Consider the following 19902-nt stretch of genomic DNA (forward strand, 5'->3'; position numbering starts at 1 on the left):
CAAGGGTATCATCCCGAGCAAGTGGACGTTTTCAAAATCGCAGTCAAAGAACATCAAGATGTTAAAATCAATTGCTAATGGCTTGTTGACGGTGGTCACCATTTTTGGTTTCTTGTAAGCTGCCCTTTTTTTTTTTTTTTTTTTTTCCGATTGTTTCCCAGATATTCTTGCTCATTGTAGATACAGTTTACCTTGGGGGACACTTCTTCCCTTAGGGTGGAGAGCCAGAAGCCTTCTCGAATGTTAGAACGTTAGGTTGATCACTTTCGTCTTACGGGTAGTCAATTCTTCAAACAAGAAGTAGCTTCTTTGAGATCTTTGATGTGTGCCTCTGTCGACGAGTCTAGCAGGCTCTCTAGCGAATGGGCTTTGTTGATCGCCTTCTAGAGACAAACAAATTGTCGTTATTGTGCTTCTAATGGATATTGCCTAAGGAGGCAACAAGACTGTCGTTATTAATTGAGCTTTCTAACATATCAATTAGCATAGTGATTTAGATGGGAGGAATATGGGTATACTCTCAATGAAAGCACCAATTGTTGAAACCAAATTCGGGCGTTGCTATGATTGGTGGTTTAGCACAAACTCAAGCAACCTGCAAGACAATAAACAACTATGAGCAAGCCTAATTAAGAATCGGAGATGAGATGTGTGCTCGCCAAGGGCTCTTTGACGGTCAAGCTAGTGAATGATTTTATACTCAAGCAATGGGTAAGCGAATTCAAGTGTTTAGATTGTGTTACCATAGATGAACCTTAGACGGGTGTATTTATATCGTGGGGAGAGAGACTTTTTAAGGATAAAATCATCGTTCTAAGCTTGGAGAATCCTAGAGGATATCCAGAAGTAGATATTGCATCTTCTTATAAGTTATGATTACTTACGACGCACGGCAATTCTTAGATTATAGGAACTCCAAGACTTATAGTATCTAATTGTGTCCATAACCGGATTAGATCGCGTGTCTTGTGGAACAAGCATGGTCATCCAGCAGAATCACTAAGACTCTGCCTAGTGCCCTAGAGTAAAGTGATGGTGGTATCGCTACTCTATCTGATGTAGTTTTGCCTAGAGCTAGTGAGTCCATGATCGGATTTTTGAGGTAAATGTATTCGGATCAACCTTACTCTGGCCCTAGAAAATCATGGTCTCATAGTGTTTTGATTGGTTGTTTGTTAGAGTCCATATTTGATTTCTTTTGCGATTCATGTTGACTCTTATTCAAGTAATCATTCAGATGTATTAAAATAGGATTTTTATCACAAATGGTCCTTGAATTGACCATCACCATCAAGATGGTCCATAATATTAAAAATCAATCAATGTAGTCCCTAAAAATAAGTATCGCAAATCAATGTGGTCTTTTCGTCACAATTCTGTTAAAAATTCCGTTAAGAGCTGATGTGACATATAAATGGGCTTTATAAGATTTACAGGTTTTTATCACAAATGGTCCCTGAAATTGACTCACACCATCAATATGGTCATTGAATTTGAAAATCAATCTATGTAGCCCTTGAAAATAGGTGTCGCAAATAAATATGATCTTACTGCCATAATTTTGTAAAAAAAATTTGTTATGTGCTGATATGGGTTTAATAATTAATTAACAAAGTTGTCTAAATACCTTTTTGCACAATGAATTGCTTTTTTCTTATAGTAGGTCGTACCCAGAAGAGAGATCCATTCCACAAATTCTCAAACGCACAAGGCTTAACCAAGGCTTAAGAAGGGGTGTGGAAATAGTTTTCAACCGACAATGGACATACCTCGGTTATAACCTCATTATCTTAAGGCAGACTTCGTCGTTCTTTGCACCACTAGACCACCAGGGAAGTGCCGAATAAGCTCTCCAAGATTAAAGTTGTGAGGATGTTAATCCCCTAAATATTAACGGTGATGGCCTAAAAGTCATTGTCAATAGACCAAGCCGTCACCAAAGGTAATCTTGATCTAGGTTCAATTCGGTGAAAGAATGTCGAAGTGTGTAAAGATGGATCTATTGAGATTATTTTTTAGAGAATAGAGAGCGAATGAGGTATAGAAATGTGGACTGGGATTGAAGGTGATAGCAAGACTGAGTTTTTGGGTTGACAATTTTTTTATTAACTATTAAATTATTAAGCCTATTTGTAATTTTTAAAATTTAATTAGACTTGTGTGATCCATTTATATGTCACATCAGCACGTAACATAATTTTTGACAGAATTATGACGAAAGGACTACATTGATTTGAGACACTTACTTACGAGGCTACATTGATCAATTTTCAATTTCAGGGACCATTTTGATGTCGCGGGTCAATTTTAAGAACCACTTTGATGTATTGGGTCAATTTCAAGGACTATTTGTGAGAAAAATGACTTATGGGGCCCATTTATGTGCCACGTCAACACTTAACAGATTTTTTAACAGAATTGTGACGGAAGGACCATATTGATTTGCAACACCTATTTTTAGCGACTACATTGATTGATTTTCAATTTCAATGACCATTTTGATGGTGATGGTCAATTTCAAGGACCATTTGTGATATTTAAAAAAAAAAAAAACCCATTTAAATTTTGTGAAATCTCGTCCTCGGAATTTCATTATTTAATTTACATATTTCATATCTATTAGGTTTTATTAACTATCTTTTTTGTTAATATTAGAATTTTAATTATTTAGTTTCAAAGTTTGGTTTTTCATAATTAGTATTACAAAAAAAAAGAAAGAAAGAAAGAAAGAAGAGATTAGAATTTGCTAGATGGTAGTGGGAGAGAGGAAGAAAATGAGAGAAATGAGGGAGAGTTGGGAAAAAATGAGAAAAGAAAGCAAGGAGGGAAAGGAAGGAAAGGAAGGAAAGGAGAAGGAGGAAACCGACTAACTCGGTTCCTTGACCCGATTATATCTCTTCCGTTCGATGTCCGTTGGAGGTGATTTCGGTGTCTATGGAAAGCTCTCGGCGTGTAAGATCCAATATCGACCAACGAACAGGGGGTGATGTGCCTTATATGTACATGCTCCCCTCCCTATAACATGAGGCCTTTTGGGAACTCACTGGCTTCGGATTTCATTGGAACTCCGAAGTTAAGCGAGTTTGGGCGAGAGTAGTTCTAGGATGGGTGACCCCCCTAGGAAGTTCTCGTTTGAGTTCCCAGAAACAAATCCGTGAGGGAATGGTAAGCCCAAAACGGACAATATCGTGCTACGGCAGAGTCAAGACTAGAATGTGATAGAATGGTATTAGAGCCACTTTACCGTTCGATGTGATGGATCAGGAATCTGACTCACGGATCTTCCCAAATTGAATTTCTAAGTTTGTAAAACTACTTGTTGACCGTCACCTAATTCTAGAAATTGACAGAGATTCGACCGTTGGATTGCCATGAGATTTTAGGATATTGTTCTGGAAGATTAATAAGATTCTTGGGAAGTTACGGATCGAAAATTCATGGGCGGACATTCCAGGTCGAATTGCGTTGGGTTGTGGACCCCACCGTTGACTTAGAGTTGACTTTTCGTCAACATGTCTCAAAACGTTTTAAATACTAAAATTAGTACAACGGGAGACTAAAGGCTTGTTTGGCATTGCTGTGCTTTGAAAAAAAAAAAGCTGTTTCTGTTGTGCTGTGAGAATAAGCAGATGTGAAATAAAGTGGCAGAGTATTTGATAAGCTTTTTTGTAAAAATGCTTTTGGAAAAAAAAAATAGTATGATAGTGTTTGGTAAACTTTTATGTAAAACAGTTGTGACTGTGTGAAATGACCAAAAAGGGTATAATACTATATATGCCATTAATTTAATTTTCTTAACAAATAAAGATGAGTTACTAAATATACTTTATTTTTTTAACATTGCTCAATGCCTGAGTCTTAATATTGTTAATTAACTTGACCGTTGGAGATTCTTTGCTATTTTCTTACAAGTGGTGGATTACTCTGATAGTTAAGGCTTTCATGTTCAACTCACTACGTCCTGGACTCACTGCGTCACTACCAATACAGTTCGCAACCAAGGTTGAAACTCGCTCCTAGTTCAGATTTAGTGTAGATCACTGCTCAGATACAAACAAAACAACCAACCTTTATTACCTTAAGCTTGCAGTCAGAGGATGAATCCAATTCAAAAATAACAAATAACATTTGGGATAAAGAATTAATTTTACTAGTTACATTTTTTACACACCAAAATTAGATTACTTATGTGGGTGAATCAATTCAACCAAAAATAATAGATTACAATGGATTACACTTGCCCATGCCTTGATTACATCTGAGAATGATCCGGCTCAACTGTGTGTCTGTGATCTGTTGGTACACCGGCATTCATTTCCCTGAGCTGCTCAATTACGCCAAGCAGAAGATTCTTCCCACTCCACATCGTCTTCCCACCAGGTAGCACTCTGCATATTAGATCACATCTCATTCAATTAGAATTCAAGTCATTATTCCTTAAAAATCTGTTCTTGGATTCGCGTTTCTAAACAATTTGAGGAAGAAAAGAAAACGATTAAGATAAGAGCTAACCCTGCAACCTCTACGAAGAAATTGAAGTGAGCTTCCTTGTTCCTCTTGCAGTCCCAGGACCCTCAAAAGTTCTTCTTTTGTCTTAACCGTACACAAAGAATCAGCCTTAAAGCATAACAAATTATGTTAATTCTCCAAATAAATAGTACCTAGAAATGAGTCAATCCCAATTCTCTAAATTAACCAAAGAACCTCAGAATTGATAAACCAATTCAATACAAGAACAATTACCAAAAAAAAATAAAATAAATTGAATTGAATCGAGTTGTGGGATTTGGAAACTTGGGATAGGTCGAATTGGGGATGAAATTTAGATTAGAAATCAAAATTAGCATACAGATTGAAATGGTATTCATGGACAATAAAGAACCATGCACAGACAAGAGAAATTAAAAATATATAAGTATGAAAATGACTACCTCTTGCTTTGCTTTCTCTTTCTCTCTCTCTCTCTCTCTCTCTCTCTCTCTCTCTCTCTCTCTCTCTCTCTCTCTCTCTCTCTATATATATATATATATATATATATCTCTTTATATCTCTCTCTTCAGCGATTCTTTCTCTCTCTCTTACCTCTTTTAGGGTTTGTTTCCTCCACAAACCCTAATTTTTCCCCCAGTTGTTTCCTCCATCCCTAGTTTTTTTTCCCGACACCCATACACTTCATCCCTTCACTCTTCCCACCCCTCTTTCACTCACTCTCCCTATCCCTAAATTTAAAAATCCAAACAAATAAATAATGAAATTTTAGACAAGAGAAGCTTACCAGAGGAAAGAGGGAAGGCGACGGCGGTGTCTGTGGCGCGGAAACCGATGGAGAGAGACGAAAATGAGAAGGAGGAAGTGGTGCATCGGCATGCAACAGAGGAAGAGGGTGTGCAAGAGAGAGTCTGTGTTTTGCGAGAGGGCGTGCGAGAGAGAAAGAGTCTGAAAGTGTGAGGAAGGCAAGAGAAAGGAGAAAGGAGGGCAATGTTGGCAAATTGAAAATTTCATTAAAAAGACTATTGTAGCTCCGTGTTTTTCAAATAAGCTGCTTTTTGAAGCTGTAAAATGCAGCTTCCTATTTTTAGCTTTTTTTCATCTGAAACTTTGAAATAAAGCTGATTTGGGGTGTTGACCAAACACCAAAAACTCTCTCAGCTATTTTTCATACCAGTTTTTTTATAAATCATCTCAATACCAAACCATACCTAAGTGAAGTCTAGTGGGCCTACATTGGTTAGAGAGTGACCTGAATATATGTGATATGGTTATTACCTTGATATCTTACATTGATATCATTTGTGAATTGGTTTTATAAATGTGATTTCTATTTAAATGTGATTTTTATATAATTAGCCAATGACTTATGTTTATTAAACGTGATTTGACTTATGTATTGATGATATTTGTGAAATGTGATTGACGTGCATATTTGAGATGTGGTTTGATTTGCATGATTGGTATAATGTGATGAAATGTAAGGGCTAGTAGTGGACCATTAACCCATTGCCAGGGGGTTTGTTGCTTTAGAGCTTGTTTCATATCCCGTTTCATTGTTTTATTTCTCCCTTCATTTATCCGTTCTAAATTTTGTACTTGTGCTTTGTTTCATTTCATTGAGACTTTGTAAATTGAGGACTTGGTTCATGTTTTGTTCTTCGAGCTGTTGATATGTTTCTTGGCCTTCCGTTCGGTTTTGTTGAGTGATCCAGAACTGGGTATCCATTGGGGTTCCGTTGAGTGGTCCGGTTCCCTGCTCCATCTAGATTCCGTTGAGAGGTCTGAAATCCCTCGTGATCCGCGATTCCGTTGAGTGGTCCAAAATTGTATCCTACCTTAGATTTCATTAAGTGGTATGATATCCATTGTATTCTACGATTTCGTTGAGTAGTCTGGAATCGTATCCACTCGGATTTTGTTGAGAGGTATGGAATCCCTTCCACTCTGCGATTTCATTGAGTGGTCCGGAATCGTATCCTAGTTTGGATTCCGTTGAGTGGTTAGGAATCCTGCTTGGTGTTTTGGTTCCGTTGAGTGGTTCGGAACTTGATGTAGTTGGATTTCGTTGAGTGGTCCGAAATCTGATTCTTTAGAGATGTAGACTTCGGTCGAACAATGTTGCTCTAGCCTTGCATTTTGATGCTTGGTATGTGATATAGATTGATGCGATTGTGGAATGGTGTGGAAAACATATGTGTACATGATAGGCATACCTGTGTGAATGACATGATGACAATTATTGTTTGGCTTATGGTTGATGTGTAGCAGTGGTACATGGATAGTCTTGCTTGGTATATCCGCAATGGGGTACCATACGTATTCTAGGAATGATCATGCTTAGTATATCTACGATGGGTGATCACTACCTAGAGTTAGGATGTGGTCCTGCTTGGTATATCCATGATGGGGGACCATACGTATTCATGGGTGATTATGCTTGGTATATCCGCGATGGGTGATCACTGCCTGCACAATGAGATTATGCCTATGGTTCTGCTTGGTATATCTTCGATGGGGGACTATACGCATTCTAAGGGTGATGAGGATTAGTTGTACTTGGCACATTTGAAATAGGCGACCATAGTTTTGTTGGATTCCATTGAGTGGTCTGGAATCCTTACTCTTGCTCACTTCCATAAAGTTAGTCTGGCCCCTAGATTCGAGTGAATGGGGATTAACCACATTAGATCTTGTGAATATAAATGAAATTTACCATGCTATTACTTATAATCCAAGTAGGGAATTATGTAGAGTTCTTTAATTAAATTCATGAATTGATATGTGATCTTGTTGATTGATTAACGTAGTTAAATGTTAATATCATGCATATATGATTCATGGAATTGATTAATTGGAGTGATTGTGGAATGATTTATGTGATGGATGAAGTGGAAATGTTGATTGTCATGTGGGATTGTTATGTAGCCCTGAACCTAGTAATTTTATGCTTGTCAAGTTCTAATAATTGATTGATGAGTGCAATGATTTTCTACTTAAAAGTATTGTGATAAAAGTCGAGTGTAGTGTTTAGTGAGCTACGAATGGTTTGATCCCTATTTAGGGTACGTAGGCAGTGTAACGAGGAGGTTAGATGTGGCCATAAAATATACGAAAAATTACTACAAATTTGGGACTTGAGTTTTACTTTGTTCATAGCCGGAGGCGAGGTACGATATATATATGGGTACTTGGTGTCGTCACATGTCGATCTTGGATGTATGTCGGGATCAGGGCATGACAGATTTAAAGGTGCAAGTCTGTTTGCTGGGTAACTAATATACATATGTCTTAGCATTGGATCATTGATATCTGTTATCTACTACACAGAGTATACATGTAAAGTTGCAAACCATTTAAGGGACCATAATTTTCTAGGGCCGGAGAATGCTTATCCGAATATAGTTACCTTAGAAGTCCCGTAATGGACTCACCAGCTCCAAGCGGGGCTGTATCAGACGGAGCAGCGATACCACCATCATCCTGTTCTAGGGCTATACGTGAAATCCAAGTGAATCCATTGGATGACCATGCTTGTTCCATAAGACACGCGATCTGATCCAGATATGGACACAATTAGATCCTTATAAGTCTTAGAGTTCATACAATCTAAGACTTGGCGTACGCTGTAAGTAATCACAACTCCTAAGAAGATGCAATATCTACTTCTAGATATCCTTTAGGATTTTACCGGCTTAGAACGAGGATTCTATCCTAAAAAGGTCTTTCTCCCCAAGGCATAAATACACCCATCTAGGGTTCGTCTCTGGTAACGCAATCTTTATACTTGAATTCTCTTGCCCGTTGCTTGAGTCTAAAACAGTTCACTAACTTGACCGTCAGAAAACCTTTGGCTGACCCTTCTCCCCCGTCCTAGGCTTGCTCAAGTTTGTTTATTATTTTATAGGTTGTTCGTGTTTGTGCACTTCCTCTACATACGGTGGTGCACGAATTTGGTTTGAACGCCTAATAATTCATTCATTTCTTCTTCCCAAGCCCCAATTTTTGCGTGCAATTGGTACCTAGCTAGCTAATAATTAAGGTTGCTCTGTGAGGATTTTTACTAGTTTTTAATGAGGGATTAGTTTCATTTTAAATATCAATTATGGTATTTTCTAGTGGTTTGATTAGCTATTGGTTATGTTTAATTTGTATCCTTTAAGAGCACTCTTTATGATGTCCAAAAACTTAACAGTTTTTCTTAAAAACCGAACTAATACCGTTTGAAACTGCTCCAAACCGAACTGTACCCACCTCTAGATTTTTGTATAATTCTACGCAAGATATTTGTCATTCCATAAGTTTAAAACAACATAAACCACATAAATTTCTACGCAAATCTGGGCCTATTATCCTCCATCCCTCTTCACTTAATGCCACTGTAGGTGCCTCACTTCAATTCTTCAAAAACCCTTGACAAAATCAAACCCGAAATCAACTTCTCCCTTTCTCTTCATGACCTGATTCTAACGCTGCTACAAAAAAAAAAAAAAAAGCCCTTTTCCTTCGTACAAATTGATTCCAACGAGTCCTAGGAAGTGAATTGACAAAATTGTAACCCTATATAAGGTTATGACCATTTGATCCAGCCCTATAAGGAAAAATTAACTTAATTACCTAAGGATATATAGAATTTTCTACATCACTCATCAACCTGATTAGTGTTTTCAATTACAAGCAAAATTAGATCTAATTTGAATTACATTGAAGAGAGGAGGGTTCGAACTCAAATTCTTTAATATGAAGGCTCTAACTGGAACAATTAATCACATGCAAGTGATTAGTTGTTGTAGAAATACTTGCTCCACCGCTCCAAAATATGTTAGTTTTTCTTCTAGTAGTGGCTCTGCTAGTATTACGCATGGGGTTTGGTAACCGATAGGCCACATGCATGCATGAAATTATTTCTCTTGCTTGAGCTTTTATTCCTTAATTAGTACTTCTTCTGATTTCAAGAATTAAACTCGAGTAGGAACATTGCATCCATTTATACACATCATATATATACTTTGTTTTCTATACATAATCGTATTTCACAGTATAACAGTAAAAAGTATTACGTAAATATAGGTTTCCTGAAACCTGAAACTGCAAGTTTCTTCCTTCAAGGCCAGGCTGATGGGGGGAAGCTTTAGCTAGTCATCATTACCATCACTACCTGCAGCACCACCGCCACCATCACCATATCATCACCACCATCGTCATCATCATCGATTCATCATCATATTTGTCATTATCATCATCATCAAGCCTCTTATAGATATGATGGGAAAGAAGACAATATATTAGCTGATCTCAAATTAGATGAAGATGGTCCTTCAACACTGTCCCAAAAATGAAAGTTGTTTGATGAACACTGTTGAGCCTGGCGGGAATGTACCAATGCATTCAGCTCCTGTGTAGTACTTTGCAAGCACTCCATTGAAATCTCTTCTTCCTCATCAATATTGCTACATGACTCCACTTCAATAGGAACCATGTTATTGTTTCCAATGCTTGACCCTAGGAGGGATGGTAGAAACTGTGCTTCCATATTATTGTTTGTAAATGGTGCTGTAGAAGAAGGAAAGGCTTGAACTTGATGCTGTTGCTGCTGATCCAAAATCCATGTTCCGTTGTTGTTCGAATTATTTGACCTGGCAAGTGGAAAATGCTGATCGGCTGATTGTACATTAGTGTTGTTGTTGGTAGTCTCATCAAGTGAAACAGCGTCAAACATGAATAGAGGGTATGGAGAAGGGTATAAGATTTGATCCCTAGCTGCTGTAGGTTTTGTAATAAAACTTTGGTTCATAAAAACTTGTTGGTTTGGATAACTGCAACCCATTTGATAATTGTGCTGATGATCAAGATTTGAAGGAGATGTGGTTGGTGGTGAAGAAGGCTTTTCTAGCTTCTTTTTAATCCATGAATTCCAGTAGTTCTTTATCTCATTGTCGGTTCTTCCGGGTAGGCATTTTGCTATATGCGTCCATCTACAATTTATTAATTCATGTTAGAGTGATAAGAGGTACCGACGATCACATCCCCAATTAAAGAATCATGCAAGGTACTAAAGATCAAAGGAAAACAAATTTCAAAATTTTCATCTGCTAACAATGTTTGTGACACTAGAATTGTAAGATATTAAGATCGAAGGAAAACTAGACTCACCAAAATAATAAGGTGCATGAATGATAGTGCTAGCTTAAACAAGTAAGTTTAACCTTTTCAGAAAAAGAAACTAAGCCCTAGTTTGGTACTGAGGTGATTCTAAAAAAAAAGTTGGGAGCTTTCTTATGTTTGGTAAACATTCAGCTTTAGTTTTTTTTCACAGTTTTGGATGAAAAAAAGCCAAAAACACAAAGCTGCAAAACCCAGCTTTGAAAAACCAGTTTTTTTCACATCTGTTTTACATAAAAGTTTATCAAACAATATAATACTGCTTTTTTTTTTTTTTTTTTTTTTTTTCAAAAGCACTTTTACAAAAAAAGTTTACCAAAAACTCTGTTGCTTTATTTCACAGCTGCTTATTCTGCAGAAACAGTTTTTTTTTCAAAGTACAACAATACCAAACCAGCCATTACTTTAACAACTAAATTCGGATTAATCCAGTTACTGGCAATAGCTAACTAACCTTTTAATCTAAATCTTTTGAATCCAGAACCTAGCATACTCTTACTCATCTACCTTACCACTAGGCTAACCACAATGGCTTAAATCAACCCAATATTTAATTATGAGGTGAAACCTCATATATATAGCTTCAATTTACTCTTCTGGATAACACCTTGAGAAATTAAAATGATTTTAAGGCTAGGAATTAGTCATGTTGGTGGTTCGGGAGAATGCAAAAACCCTAAAGTAAGAATAATTAGAATGCAAATTAATGTAGGGTTACTCCAATTTGCACCTGTTTCCTACAACCCCATGAAGTCTAATAATCAATTTCTCCTCCTCTGGTGTAAACCCTCCTCTTTTGATATCAGGCCTCAAGTAATTGAGCCATCTCAAGCGACAGCTCTTACCGCACCTTTGAAGCCCTAAAAAACCACACGCACATATATAAACGTCAAAACCCTAATCACAAAATTAATTCATGCAAAGTTTTGTACGTATATATGAGAGAGAGAGAGAGAGAGAGAGAGAGAGAGAGAGAGAGATCAGGACCAGCTTGCTCAGGAACTTTTCTCCAACAGCCATGACCATATGTGGTGATGTATCTAACGAGCTTTTCATCTTCCTCAGGGGACCAAAGCCCTCTCTTAACCTTTCTTTGTTTGCAACAATAGTGGTGACCCATTTGGTAAATATATGCTCCTCTACTTTTTTTGGTTGCCTGATCAATCCAGAGTTTGCATGGGAATTGAAATTCAGATGGCTCTTGTAATCGTTGGGTCCCTCTCTCACAGCCCTGATGGGACCCATGTTAAAACATCGGAGCTCCATCTAACCCTATATTGACACCCCATCCACTTTGATAAATTTGATCTTAGTTTGTATTTGTTTGTAACATCTTGTTTTTAGTTTTTTTTTTTCTATTACGTTTCATCTTTTCGTTGTCCTACGCTAACGTGGAAGCGTGAAATTGGCTTTATTTTGGAATACTTCGAAATTAATTTCTGAGCCTTATTTGTGTAACAAATTATACAATTTCCAATATAGATCTTGATTACTCTCTTCTTTTCTTGTGTTAATTTATTTTATTAAATGGTTGAGAGTCAAACTACTTGTACTTTTCCTTCCTCATACATCTGTTTAGAGATCATAATGAAAATGATTAGCATCGTTGGGCAACTCCGCAATGTGATCCAATATATATATAAATTGTTTTACCATCATTATGCTAATTTGAATACCTATCACAAGTATTATTTGGGTGAGTTTGAAACTACTACCGGGAAGCATGGATGGAAAATCTAAAACTCTATCCACTAGAATATTGAACCACTCTATATTTGATTATATAAGAATTATATTAAGACTCAATGGTTAAAATGAAGTAAATGAGCACTATCAATGAACTACTCAAAGCACTACAAATGAAGCTACAACAAATGTTCTACTTTCACATATATTGATCTAGTCTTTTTCAAGTCCTCTCAAGTCCTCTCAAGTCCTCTATCTAAATTTTATAGTGTTCAGTGCTACTAAGAAATTTGACCAAGTTTTATGAACTTCCAAACGCGTCAAGTAAATTTGGTTGATTCTTTGCCAGGGAATTATATATGGAGAGTTTGAACTTTCGAATGGTGATGAGGGTTGGCCCCAAATGAAGCCCCCTCAATAAATTATTACGTCAATCATAAATGTAAAGTTAACAATTTACTTGACGAGTTTTAACCGTTTATATGTATTAAGCATGTAACTTAGATATGTTTTAATATTTTATATCAATTCTCCCGATCTCTCCCACAGAAATCTTCTCATTTTCCTCATTAAATACATAACTTTGGGAATTCATCGAAGCTTTCCCTTATTCATAATGCAAACAAAATTTTGTTTTGAACGGGAGAAAGCTTTGTGATGCACAAAGTTAATTTGTTTCCAAATAAAAAGGGTTGTTGAGATAGTTTGTTGGAGGTCCTATTGGAAAAAAAAATGGGATGGTTTAGTTGCGGTACCTGGTCCCTAACTATTATAGACTCAAACCTTATGCATTTTAGATTTTTGATTGAAGTCTCTCTCTTGCTGCATAAATGACATAATAATAAAAGAGATGCAATAATACCAATAAAGACTCAACTGTTTTTTTTTTTTTTTTGCTTTCATTTAGACTACCAATTTAATTATTCAAAATTGCTTATGGGTTTTGATGAAAAAAAAATTAATAATAATTCCTTATGGATGCATTCTAGATTATAAAAAAATGGGTTTTTTTATTATTTTTTATTTTTATAAAATGAGTACATTTATATAATAAAATTTGGCGACATTTTATATATAAAAATTTGGTACATTTATATAAAAACGTGGATAAATATTATATAGAAAACAATGGGTACATTTTATTTTAAAAAAAAAAATGGTACATTTTAGATTAAAAAAAAATAGAATTTACATTAAAAAAATGGTACTTACAAAAAAAAAAAAATAGGGATACATTTTACATATAACAAAGTGGTACATTTGTTAAAGAAATGGGTACATTATAAATAAATTATGGGTACAAATAAAAGGTTAAAAAGATTATGAGTACAAATAAAAGTTAAAAAAATGAGGGACAAAAAGAAATTAATATATGGGTACAAATTAAAATTTAAAAGAAAATTGGTACAATTTAAAAAATGATTGCAAATTAAAAATGGGTACAAACTAGAAATAGAAATGTATGGTAAAGAGTTTAGCCATAAATATAATATGTCAAATGTAACATTTCTAACACTAAATGAATATATTTAAAAATAAAACTTAATTATTTTGACAAGTAAATATTTTTTTTTGAATAATTAATGGCATTTATTAAACCAAAGGATCTTCATCAAAATTTGAAAAGGAATAAGGTTTTAATCAATGGAGTAGAAAAAATAGGGATGAAAACCTAATTTCTCTAAAAAAAAATTGATAGAATTATCTGTTGATACTTCGGAATTGATTTGTGTCACAATTTTTGGTGCGCACTAGAAAATTTTATAATTTTAACAGAGTAATTAGTTGTATGCATAAGCATTTTATGCATATCACATAAAACTGCCTATCACACAAAAATGTTGTTTAGATATGTCTTTATGTGCCAAAAGACACGTTAACTTCACCAGATGAATACATTAATTTTTTTTTTTGTATAATTATCATATCAGTAACGTGGTATTAACAATCTACTCATGTCATAATAGATTATTTTATTTATTAATATTGTATATAAAGCATAAAATATCAATCATGTCATTTCATGCACTCATATTATAATATGTAAATTAATAACATCTCATATTGAAGTGATCATGACACTTCAAAACTTCTCATGAAATATGTGAATTCTTTGTCCTACACTGTAATATTCTAGCCATACCCGTAACTTTTTAACCTCGCTCTGCTATCAATTCCTAGTAGAAACAAAGTTTCTAGTTGGTTGCAGCATCTATAATATATATATGTACACACACACACACACACACACACACACGTCATTTGTATTAGCATATAACAGAGCTCTCAAACACTACAACCTTTAAAAGATGATTCAGCTAGCTTGTACGTGCAAAACCCCAGCTTTGTTTCTGATTACTAGCCTTCATTTATACGTGTGCAGAAGATATTTTTTGAATCATAACGTATTACATGTGACTTACACATTTTAAATGTATTTATATGCGTGAATTGCTTCAATAATTTTTTTTTTTATGACAAAACGAAAGTCAAATATTTGAAGTAAATGAATAATATTAGACCATACTAGAAGAAACCCCTCATAAACCAATCAAAGCAGCTGAATTCACATAATAAAATCAGTCTTTCAATTTCCATCTACATTTTATTGAATTTACCTTAAGAATAGAGAAAGTAATATTTAATAAACATTGAATCACATTATTGATAGTTTATTATGAGGCTAAGCCTACTCCCCTCTCCCTTAGTGTAGATAATATCATTTGTTTAAAAAAAAAAAAACGATCATTTGACAACTAATTGAATCATATTATTATGTGCATGCGAAAAGACTTTTTTTATAACTGGCACCACGTGCCTCTTAAGTGTTTAACAATAGAGAAAATAATATTTAATAAACAACTGATTAAATCACATTATTGTGCACGTGCAAAAGGCCTTTTTTTTTTATCACCAGCGGTACGTGTCTCTTAAGATGTTTTGAACGTGTTTAAAAATAGAGAAAATAATATTTAATAAACAACTTATTGAATCACATTATTGCTAACCCATTGAGAGGCTAAGTCCATCCCCTTCCCTTAGTGTAGATAATATCGTTTGTTCGAAAAAAAAAAATAATCATTTGACAACTAATTGAATCACACTATTATGCGCATGCGAAAAACGTTTTTTTTTTATAATGGGTACTACGCGTCTCTTAAGATGTTTTCAACGTGTTTAAAAATAGAGAAAATAATATTTAATAAACAACTAATTGAATCACATTATTGTTAGCCAATTGTAAGGCTAAGCCCCCTAGTGTAAATAATAACGTTTGTTAAAAAAAAATAATCATTTGACAACCAATTGAATTACATTATTATGCGCGTGCGTATGACCTTTTTTATAACCAGCACTACACACCTCTTAAGATGTTTTGAATGTATTTAAAAATAGAAAAAATAATATACAACTAATTGAATCACATTATTGCTAGCCTATTGTGAGATACTAATTATTAAAAAAAATGTACAAAAATAATGTTTATATGACGAAAATAGCCCGGCATTATTTTGAACTACTTTTGAATTTTTTTGTTTTGAGAACATTTTTGTCCAAATTTTTTTAGTGAAACCGTGACCCCAAAAATGGGTCAGCTAGCTTTATATATAGAGATTATGATGACTAATTAGTGTTTCCGATAAGATTTTTAATTAATCACATCGCGCCACATGTCACAATCTGCTTACAATTTTTGAGAATAGATTTGGATCAGATTTTTAACGAATGACGGCATGTCACATGGCATTATCTACAACCTGACCCTTTCTGAATCCTCCATATAATCCACCATCCATCCTCATAAATCTCACACCAATTTTCTCAAGATCTTTATCATTATTCATAGTTTCTGCTTCCTTCTTACAATGTCTTCTTCTTACAAAATCTGTATCATTAGTCATTTTGTTGGAAAAAAATTGGATTGAAACTGAGAGAAAGATAGGAATGTGGTTGACAGTAGTTGAGAAAATATGAAATTGTGGTGTAAGGTAGAAGATAATGAGAAGGTATTTATAGAAAAATAAAATAAATTTTTTTTTAAAAAATTTTCAAAATATTTTTTTTCTGATTTTTATTAATTTTTTTACATTTTTCAAAATTTTTTACATTTTTTCAAAATTTTATTCGCATAATTAATCTCTGCCGTTGGATTAAAAAAAATTGAATTCCAACACTCGAGATTGTGCCACGTGGCACAACGGTAACATTTCAAAATTTTAAACTATTTTTTCTTTTTATTTATTCATTTATAAAGCCGAATAACGTGGACCGTTGATCTCAGATCCAACGGATGAAATTGAATAAGGTTTTTAAAATTTTTTTTTTACGTTGGAAATCCAACGGTTCATAAATTGTTGCCGTTGAAATCCAACGGACGTGGGGAAGCCACGTGGCCTCCCCAACGGTAACATTTCTAAAACACGCTACAGGCCCTAGGTCTGAAACCTTGTTGGACAACACGTGCCCATGCACACTTGAAGCGCACACACCTGACGCAAAAAGTATATAAAACGTGGCTGACGTCGCTTAGACGTCAGCCTTGCGTCACATGGCCTTCGGGCTCTCGGGCCGGCTACTCATGCTGGGCCTCTCCCCCGGGAATGCTCGGGCTCAATCGCCAGCACACGTTGGACCTCATTGCTCGAGCTATCTGGCCTTGTTTGAGAGCCATTCCATCGGGCTATTGCTCACGGTGGAACTGCTCTAAGATATTGGTCAAATTCTTTAAATTATATTTTTTTTTTAATAATTATTTTGACTTTTCACTAAAACCCCTAACTGTCACATCATATAATGACTTTGTCGCATCATATAACTAGTGAATTCATGGGGTTTTATTTTTACTTACTGTGGTTTGGCCCCCTCGGTTTGCACTTGTTCTTTTGTAATTTGTCCAGGAAAAAAGAGAAGCATTGAACTCTAATCAAAATCAGCCATTTCCATTGCTGGTTATGACTTGCGAGACCATTATTCGACAAATAATGAAAATAACAAAATTATCAGTTAGTTGCAAATAATGAAACTTAGGAGTGACATTGTATTAATTAACTTAAAACACTGCACCAAATGGCTTTTAATATATCCCTTTTTTTTTTTAAACAAAATCAAAAAGCTATATATGTTTTCTTTCTTCACATAAATGGATCCATTAAATATAGTAAGTAGGGCCAAGTGTGGCATACGTCTAACTAGGTCATTTAGTAAATACTAGCAAGAGTGTATGCGTGATGTTGCGGGTTTTCAAACTATACAAAACAGTAGAAAGTTTTAAATTTATATATGATATGCCATACTACTTACATACATGTGGAAAATGTAGTTACAACACTATCTACAACAAGGAACAATAAGTAGCATTGGACTTAATCTAATGGGCTTGCTTTCATGTTGCTTAGCATCGTTGACTGAAATCATGAGATAAATAGAAAAAGAATTTCAGAAAATGTTTATGAAGGAAACAAATTCAGTCCATATTATATATAATTACTAGTAGGAAAAACTATTTGCGTGACAAAGCATATTCCTTCGCGCAATGACACCTTGCGCAATGATGAACAAATCTTCGTCACGCAATGTTGTGCGGCGAAGAGCTTCGTCGCGCAAATCCAATAAGAAAAACACAGTTTTTTTTTTTTTTTTTGGGGGGGGAAAATAAATGAGCAACGAAGCTTTTCCTACTGAAGCTTTGCGCGACAAAGTCTTCATCGTGCAAAGGTTGTTCAGTTTCTAGGTTAGCACATTCAACGCTTGGGAAACCGAGGAACACTAACGCGAGGCTTCGTCACGCAAGTTACAGTCAGTTTTCAGTTAGAGCATTTAGTGCATGTGAATCAACAGGAATCTGCACTGTATTTTGTGAGGGTCTTTGCGCGACAAAACCTTCATCACGCAAAGGACCTAGCCTTCCTATAAATATGCACTTCTGCTATCCTTACTCTCCACAATTTTGTCCTCCTTATTCTTCACAAGTCTGTTTGTGCTGAGATGGAGGATAAAAACAATGATCAGAGCATGACCAACGCCGATCCGAATGATTTGAGGTAGCATTTTCAATTCGCGCATGCGATTGCTATAGCCATGGTGAACAATTGTCCTACTGCTGAGTGGTGTTCTTGGAAAGATGTGCCCAAGAATGCGAAGAAGGCAATGATGGATGAATTATTAGTAAGTATATTGTTGATGGATCAATAATTAATTTTGTGAAACTTTTTGTTATATGTTAGAATTAATTATTTGCATATATGTGTAACAATATAAGTATACTCTTGATGATGATACGAACGAACAATTGATGAAGTTGATGGAGGATGCGTTGGAGGGAGGTTACAATAGGTGGTGTTATGAAGTCCAGCAGAATGGAGGACCATCGAAATAGTAGTTTTAAATTTATATTTTGTATGACAATATTTAAATTTAAGGTTTTTTTTTATAAGTTATGTATTTGGACTTAATTATGTTTTAATTCATGTTTGATTATTTAAATAAATGAATGGAATATAATATCAATTTATTTAAGGTATTAGTTGATGGAATATAATACCAATTTATTTAAGGTATTAATTGAATGGAAAATAATATCAATTTATTTAAGGTATTAATTATTTAATGTATTAATTGAATGGAATATAATGTCAATTTATTTAAGGTAGTAATTATGTTTACAATATATATTGTAACATTCCACATCGTCCAGGGGAGTGGATCCTCGCCTTATATGTATATTCCCATCTCTACCTATTACGAGGCCTTTTGGGAGCTCACTGGCTTCGAGTTCCTTAGGAACTTCGAAGTTAAGCGAGTTCGCGCGAGAGTAATCCCAGGATAGGTGACCCACTGGGAAGTTCTCATGTGAGTTCCTAGAAACAAAACCGTGAGGGCGTGGTCATGGCCCAAAGCGGATAATATCGTGCTACGGTAGAGTCGAGCCCGGGATGGGATGTGACATTTTGGTATCAAAGCCAATCCCTGGGCGGAAGTGTGCCGACGAGGATGTCGGGCCCCTAAGGGGGGTGGATTGTGACATCCCACATCGCCCATGGGAGTGGATCCTTTATGCTTTATATGTATATTCCCCTCTCTACCTAGCACGAGACCTTTTGGGAGCTCATTGGCTTCGGGTTCCTTAGGAACTACGAAGTTAAGCGAGTTCGCGCGAGAGCAATCTCAGGACGGGTGACCCACTGGGAAGTTCTTGTGTGAGTTCCCAGAAACAAAATCGTGAGGGCGTGGTCAGGGCCCAAAGCGGACAATATCATGCTACGGTGGAGTCGAGCTCGGGATGTGGTAGGGGCCCGGGCCGGGCTGTGACATATATTATAACTGAAAATTTGTTTATATTATGGAATATAATATCAATTTATTTAAGGTATTAATTATTTAATGTATTAATTGAATGGAATATAATATCAATTTATTTAAGGTAGTAATTATTTTTGAAATACATATTTTAACTGAAAATTTGTTTGTAATTATTTTTGAAATACATATTGCGCGGCAAAGTTGTTGTTATGCAAACCCTTGTGCGACAACGGTTTCGTCGCGCAAGTGGCATTCAGTTTTAGGTCA

General features: G+C 35.3%; 1 protein-coding gene across 1 annotated transcript; it reads right to left on the minus strand.

The window, feature by feature from the left end:
* Window positions 1–9742: 9742 nt before the first annotated feature.
* On the minus strand, window positions 9743–11770 carry LOC137709914 (transcription factor MYB61-like). Its single transcript, XM_068448897.1, has 3 exons — window positions 11638–11770; window positions 11381–11510; window positions 9743–10463 (listed from the first exon to the last, which is right to left on the minus strand). The coding sequence occupies exons 1-3, from the start codon at window positions 11768–11770 to the stop codon at window positions 9743–9745; spliced, it is 984 nt and encodes a 327-aa protein (XP_068304998.1).
* Between the last annotated feature and the right edge of the window lie 8132 nt (window positions 11771–19902).

Source organism: Pyrus communis, chromosome 12 (genome assembly GCF_963583255.1).
Source record: "Pyrus communis chromosome 12, drPyrComm1.1, whole genome shotgun sequence".
NCBI lineage: Eukaryota > Viridiplantae > Streptophyta > Magnoliopsida > Rosales > Rosaceae > Pyrus > Pyrus communis.

Coding starts and splice junctions, on each gene's coding strand:
- LOC137709914 (XM_068448897.1), bottom strand. CDS start 11,770: ATGGGTCACCACTATTGTTGCAAACAAAGAAAGGTTAAGAGAGGGCTT. Junction 11,511..11,637: donor AAAAGTTCCTGAGCAAGCTG/GTCCTGATCTCT, acceptor GTGGTTTTTTAG/GGCTTCAAAGGTGCGGTAAG. Junction 10,464..11,380: donor CATGGGGTTGTAGGAAACAG/GTGCAAATTGGA, acceptor AATAAATTGTAG/ATGGACGCATATAGCAAAAT.